Source organism: Artibeus jamaicensis, unplaced genomic scaffold (assembly GCF_021234435.1).
Source record: "Artibeus jamaicensis isolate MK-2021 breed Jamaican fruit bat unplaced genomic scaffold, CSHL_Jam_final scaffold_1689, whole genome shotgun sequence".
Taxonomy (NCBI): domain Eukaryota; kingdom Metazoa; phylum Chordata; class Mammalia; order Chiroptera; family Phyllostomidae; genus Artibeus; species Artibeus jamaicensis.
The window spans coordinates 8,188,453-8,194,848 of NW_026522029.1; the positions used below are offsets into that span (position 1 = coordinate 8,188,453).

At 52.5% G+C, this 6,396-nt stretch overlaps 1 protein-coding gene and 1 long non-coding RNA gene across 4 annotated transcripts in view; one reads left to right on the plus strand and one right to left on the minus strand.

Moving 5' to 3' along the window:
- Positions 1-847, minus strand: part of LOC128625996 (uncharacterized) — a 63,795-nt gene extending 62,948 nt beyond the window's left edge. Inside the window, exon 1 of the long non-coding RNA XR_008389871.1 lies at positions 510-847. This is a non-coding gene — a long non-coding RNA (uncharacterized LOC128625996). The remainder of the gene's footprint in view (positions 1-509) is intronic.
- Positions 848-942: 95 nt separating this feature from the next.
- Positions 943-4,668, plus strand: PSRC1 (proline and serine rich coiled-coil 1). 3 transcript variants are annotated; one of them, XM_037152530.2, is made up of 8 exons: positions 943-1,291; positions 1,442-1,494; positions 1,586-1,643; positions 2,063-2,504; positions 2,871-3,129; positions 3,212-3,460; positions 3,806-3,879; positions 4,096-4,668. In XM_037152530.2, the coding sequence occupies exons 2-8, from the start codon at positions 1,476-1,478 to the stop codon at positions 4,132-4,134; spliced, it is 1,140 nt and encodes a 379-aa protein (XP_037008425.2). In that variant the 5' UTR covers positions 943-1,291; positions 1,442-1,475; the 3' UTR covers positions 4,135-4,668. The 3 variants fall into 3 exon arrangements, with proteins under 3 accessions (XP_037008425.2, XP_037008426.2, XP_037008423.2); XM_037152531.2 differs by having other exon boundaries at positions 943-1,092; XM_037152528.2 differs by having other exon boundaries at positions 947-1,494; positions 3,792-3,879.
- Positions 4,669-6,396: the final 1,728 nt, after the last annotated feature.

Genomic DNA, 6,396 nt, shown 5'->3' on the forward strand with positions numbered 1-6,396 from the left:
GAAAATAAGGGGAGGGCAAGAGTAGTATGGGAAATGTAGAAACCAAAGAACTTATGACATATGGACATGAACTAAAGGTGGGGAATGTGGGTGGGGGGGTGTGCAGGGTGGAGCAGAATGAAGGGAGGAAATGGGACCACTATAATGGCATAATCAATAAAATACATATTAAAAAATCAATAAACCTTTCTTAAAAAACATTGCTTTCCCTTTTCTTTCCTTTCCACCACTTTTTAAATGTTTCAGTTACAGTTGGCATTCAATAGTAGTTTCAGGTGTAGAGCACACTGCTGCTTGGACATTTCTATGACTCCTGTCTAGTGCCCACCTGGCACCATGCACGACATTATCACAATGTTATTGATGGATTCCCTCCGCTGGGCTTTTTCACCGCCCGGGACTACTTTGGAACTGCCCGTGGGACCCGTGGTTTTCTTTACACCGCGGCTGCTTCAGCTTCTGAACTTAAAAGCCGTGAGAGATGTGCTTCTCAGACAACCTCGACGTACCTAAATTACCAATGTTTAGGGGCTCCGCCACTTGGAAAGGCCACCACTGAAGAAACCTGGCGACCTCGGGGCTTGCCTGCGGCGGGCGTGAGCGCCAGGAAACGAAATTTCCGCAGGCGGAGCATTAGTTTCAGGGCCCGCGGCCGCGAGGGGCGTTAGGGGGCCACGCGGGTCCCGGGGACACAACCCCCGCTCCTCCCAGCAGGACGGGGAGGAGGTTGGAGAAAAAAGGACAGGAATAGAAACCCACACTCATTGACCCGCTAAGGTCTCCGGGGCGCGGTCGCGAGCTCACGACCTCCCGCTGCTGCGCCCCGGATGCAGTCTTTCTCCGAACAGCGTTCCACACCGACTCCAGGTTCAGACTTCCGGCCAGCTGCCCGCCGCCTCCCTGCGCCCCCAGGCCAAGGGCTGAGAGGATGCGGGAATCCGCCAATCACTGCGCGCATGTGGTCGGAGTGGGTGGGGCCTGAGAGATTCGAAAGAAGCACCGCCCCCTCGGATAGCAGATTCCCCGGGCTAAGCTGTGGGAGAAAAGCTAAGTCCGTGGGCGGTGCTGTGGGGCGGAAAGTGGAAACTCGGGGTAGGCTGGGGGTGTGGCGTGGCCGTACTGCCCCGGGGAGTGGAAAGGTGGCTTGGGGAGAGGAAGAACCTGGAGGAAGGTGGCAGGGAAGAAGATAGGACGCGTGGAATGCCCCCAGTGTGGAGAGGCCGGGTCGCAGAGGGACAATCAGCGAAGGGGGATTGGGTTTCACCGGGAGCTCTCTGCACCTTCCGCGGAGGTAACGGTAGCAAACCAGAGCAACTACTACTCCTGGAAAGCTTGCTTTACTCCAGGATGACGCTCAACTCCTGGCTTGCACCCTGACTGTACCTGGGAGTGTTGGGCATGATGAAGACCTGAGGAAAGGTATGCTTTCTCTCCCCTTCAGGTCTAAGCTGACTGCTGCTCCTGCTGGCTGGAACATGGGAGATTTGCAGGAAGGTAAGGATATCCTGGAGGGAAGATTGAGACCCTGCGACCGAGAAATATGTTAGGGACCCACAACTGGCATTCATTCTTCCCTCCCCTACAGATGTCAAGTTTATAGTGGATGAGACTTTGGACTTTGGAGGGCTGTCACCATCGGACAGGTACCGGTCTCTTCATCCTACTCACGTTCCTCCAATGATGCTCCTTACTCTAATCCCTTACTGCTGAATGTTTGGTCTCGGGGGTGCGAGTTGGTAATTTGGCCAGATTATGTGCACCGAGGCTGCTGTGGTTGGTTTACTTGGGCCCTATAACACCACTCCTGGGGGAGGGAAGAAGAGAGAAGCTGGAATGAGATTGCAGGGTGTTAAGGAGTGTAAGCGGATTTACTGCATCTTCATCTGGAATAATTTCCAGTGTCAGTAAATGCTAAAGTCCTATTCGGCCTCTTAGAAGCAGGTATATCATCCCCTAGAGGCCAGCACCAGCAACGGGGTTTGGGGTCATGGCCTAGTCTCCCTCACACAGTCTCCTGCTCTCCTCTGTGTGGACATGGTGCCTGGTTTGTTTTCTGTCTCAGTCGTGAGGAGGAAGATATAGCCGTGTTGGTGATTCCGGAGAAACCCCTCCGACGAGGCCTCTCCCACCGAAGTGACCCAAATGCACTGGCCCCCACCCCTCAGGGTGTGAGGTTCAGCTTAGGGCGCCTGAGCCCAGAGAAGCTGGAGGAGATCCTCCATGAGGCCAACAGGCTGGCTGCGCAGCTGGAGCAGTGTGCCCTGCAGGATCGGGAGAGGGCGGGCGAGGGCCCAGGGTCTCGCAGAATGAAGCCCAGCCCTCGGCGGGAGACCTTTGTGCTGAAGGACAGTCCTGTCCGAGACCTGCTGCCCACTGTCAGCTCTTTGGCTCGAAGCACCCCCTCTCCAAGCAGCCACACACCCCGACTCCGGAGCAGCGATAAGAAGGGGTCAGTCAAGGCTCTTCGGGCTACATCTGGAAAGAGGCCTTCCAGTGCAAAGAGGGTGAGTTTAGAGGGTCTGGGCTGGATGTGTGGCCCCACAGTCCAGGGGACACAGTCCAGGCAGAGAGTGGTTTCCTCATTAGAAAGATGGAGATAGTGAAATCCTGCCTCATAGCACTGTTGGAATTAAAAATGCAGTACCAGAAGCCATGTACTTACCACTGTGTCTGTGCAGAGCACTAGGTCTTCTGTAATAAACTCTCAGTGGCTGATATTGGTGATGATGATAATGGTGTTAGCAGCTAACTTCTGCCCTTCCTTACTGGGATCTGGCTGCTGTCCATCTCTATCCCATAATCAGCCAGCAGAACAAATTATTTTTCCATTCTAGTCCCATTTTTTTTCTCTTTCTCTTTTTGTGTTTCAGGAGTCGCCCACTTGCCATCTGTTCCCCACATCCACAAGCCCAGCATCTTCTCCTCTTGCCCGATCAACTCCTCCAACCCGATCAACTCCTCCTACTCGATCAACTCCTCCAACCCGATCAACCCATCCAACCCGATCAACCCCTCCAACCCGATCAACCCCTCCTACCCGATCAACCCCTCCTACCCGATCAACCCCTCCAGTCCGATCAACTCCTCCAACCAGGGAAAAAGCTGGGCCCAGTGGGAGAGCAGCAGCAAGTAAGAGGGCCCAGGCAGCAAAGCTGTGGGTGAGTGGGAGGGTGTGAAGCTTACTCTAAAATTCCTCTGCCCTCTACAACAGGCCCGCCTGTCCCCGTCAGACCAGTCTTGGCCCCACAGCCTTCTACCAGCAACTCTCAGCGCCTGTCTCGGCCACAGGGAGCAGCCACTAAACCTTCCAGCCGACTACCTGTTCCCTCGGCCATCCCCAAGCCAGCCAGCCGAGTGCCACTCACCAGCCGGAGTGTACCACCCAGCAAAGGTGCCCTAGCTCCGGATTCAGTGTCAGCTCGGAAAGGACTTCCAAGACCAAGTGCTGCAGGGCACAGAGGTAAGGAAGAATGGACGTAAGGGCGAGAGGTCAGGAGTAAGAATACCCGCCCTTGCCCAACTTGACTGCACCCTCCCAGAACTGGTAACAACCACCACTTTCTTCATCTTCATTACAACTCTGTTTGAAGATGGTGAGACTGAGTTACAGAGCGAATGTGGGCCTGGCCAAGGGTTTGAGCCTTGCGTTTCAAAAATACCTTGTGTTCTTTATCTCAGCTGAGAGGAAGGGCACTAATACCAAACTCACTCTGCCTGCATCCAGTATTTATCTTTGTGAGAATGTCAGTGAACTTTCTGCTAACTCATTTATTTCGTTAACCCCCACCAAGTTCCTGTCTTCCAGCGACCACATCTTCCTGGTGCCACGCGCAGCAACCTGCATCCTCCCAGAAAAGTGGCAGCCCCAGGACCTACCAGGTATGGCTGGTGGAAGCTGTCTCTCTCTCCCTTCTCGTCTGGGCATCTGAGCTGTTAGACCCATCAGCCCTGAATCCTGTGTGGCAAGATGGGGAAGAGGAGGGGAGCCTAGAGGTTTGGGGTGTCCCATTTCTTCCTGAAGAACTTGAACTCAGCTGGGTGATACGAGCTTGAGGAAGAAGGGTGATAAAGCAGTTCTTCCTTCCGTCTTTTCAGGTAAAGCGATCAGGACAGCAAGCAAGAGGAATTCAGTAGCAAACCACTACAGTCCCTGCCTGGGACGTACCTCTCCTCTGCCCTCCCAAGCCCTTTCATGGGAAGCAGTTCCTGACTCCCGCAGATTCTGGCCCAGGGGCAAGAGGAGGACATGCACCAGAGCTGGTGCCCCAGGAAGATGGGGTGGGTTAGGGTTGAGCTAGAGGGGATTCAAACTCTTTGGATGGAAAGATTAGGGAAAAGAGGTCACTCCTCAGCAGTGAAATTAACAAAACAGGTGTCCTCATCCCTGTCCCCCACCACCACCAGCTGTTATGTGCAGCCCACACAGGTGGATCTTCTTCCCAGGCAGTGGTTCACAGGGCAGTTTATACCTGTGCATGGCCTCTGTAGCTGCCCTCTCTGCCCTCCAAGGAGCAGTCCTCTGGAATCACAGCCCCTGCTGGACACAGAGGCAGGCTCCTGGCCCCCAGAACTTCTTTCCTGTGAATTCTGTGACTCTTAACAGGCCAGTTGATGATAAGCATCCTCCTTTGGCCTGCATTTTTCTAAAATAAAATGAGTGTATTTTTATATTCTCTGTATATGTGAAAGTAATTCCTGCTCCAGTTTCTAACAAATTTAGAGTAAACGCCTATGTAAGTCCAATGAGGGAACCGGGATGGGCTTTCCCAGGCAGAGGGACCAGAATAGGCCTCAGGCCTTGAGGCTCTAGATAAACAGGCTGTAACTACCCCCTTGTTGGTATTAAATGGGAACAGGTTGCTTTTTCTCAGGGTTTTTATATCATTAAAAGGTCCAGATCAAGAAGTGTAGCTTAGCCCTGACTAGTGTGGCTCAGTGGATTGAATGCTGGCCTGCAAACCAAAGGGCCGCTAGCTGGATTCCCAGTCAGGGCACATGCCTGGGTTGCAGGCCAGGTCCCCAGAAGGGGGTGAGCAAGAGGCAACCACACACTGATGTTTCTCTCTCCCCGTCTTTCTAAAAATAAATACATAAAATCTTTAAAAGTAGCAGCATCGTAACTTGATTCACAGTATGTGAGGCTATCAAGCCAGGGTCTCGGTAAATTCTTTATATCCTAAACTTGGGTGTCCTTTCCTGGCCAGAGAATGGAACCTCCTGGGAACTTGTGAGCATCTTGTCTGCTGTAGTTACGGACTAAGGGGCCCTTCAGTGGGTACTTTGATATTCAGCCTCCCTGACCACCACAGGCAGAAGGTACTAGGACAATTCCTCACGGTCCACCTTGTTTCAGTAGAATTGTTGGTGTTCTCTTACCTCTACTAGACTCCAGGCTTTATAACCCCCTGCAATGCCTAGTGTTGTGATTTGTATGTGGTGAGAGAATTTCATTCATTTATTGAAAAAATAATTGAGGGCAAGATGGGTGTTCAGTGAACAACAAAGACCCATTTGTAACAGAGGTAACTAAGGGTCTCCCTCTTCTCAGAGCCTTTGACTTTGCAACCAGAACCAGCTCAGTTCCTTTTGAGTTTTGAAAGAATGTCTCTCTTTGAAGTCCAGTCCATGACTTAAGGAAACCAGCAGGCAACTGGGCAAAGGAAGTACATGCCAGCTGGTGCCCACCCCATCCAGGCTTAAATGCCCTTCAGCATCCTGGGTAGGTACCAAAATGCCCCTCTGTTCCTAGGCCAGGGCCCTCCACTGCTTTCTTCTTCTTCTTCTTTTTAATTTATAGAGAGAGGGGAAGGCAAGGAGAAAGGAAAAAAAAAACAATGTGTGGTTGCTTCTCATGTGCCCCCCTGGCCTGCAACCCAGGCATGCGCCCTGCCTGGGAATCAAACTGACGACCCTTTGGTTTGCAGGCTGCCACTCAATCCACTGAGCCACACCAGCCAGAGCTTCTCCTTTCTATGGGTGATTTTCAGGTTCATTTCACACACTCACCTCTACTATAATGACAGCTGCCTAGACATTCACCTTTCCCTCAGCCTCTTGCAGCAACTCTTGCAGCTCTGGGATTCCAAAAATTGAGTTGGGGGTATGAAGTGTGGAGACACACTGAATATTTGACCTGGGAGAAATTTGGCAGAGGCAAGAACACCTCAGGTGTGTTTCCCAGGTAAGTCTTGCACCGGTGTCTAGTAAGCAGGGCCTATTGGTGACTACCCACTCTGACAGAAGCACTGAAAGGTTGGCAAGCCTAGGCACACACTTAGGCGGGTCCGACAGATGCCAAGTGTGGCCGGGGTATGGGCCTGGCTCTGGTAGGTCCTTAGAATCCAAAAGAGCTGCAGACCCATGTGCTGTTGCCACCTGGTGGCCAGAGAGTACAAG

What these genes read in the sequence shown, in the direction of transcription:
- PSRC1 (XM_037152528.2), top strand. Translation starts at nt 1,422, where the DNA reads ATGCTTTCTCTCCCCTTCAGGTCTAAGCTGACTGCTGCTCCTGCTGGC. An exon ending in CATGGGAGATTTGCAGGAAG is followed by an intron (nt 1,495 to 1,585) that starts GTAAGGATATCC and finishes CCTCCCCTACAG; the next exon opens with ATGTCAAGTTTATAGTGGAT. An exon ending in AAGTGCTGCAGGGCACAGAG is followed by an intron (nt 3,461 to 3,791) that starts GTAAGGAAGAAT and finishes ACCCCCACCAAG; the next exon opens with TTCCTGTCTTCCAGCGACCA.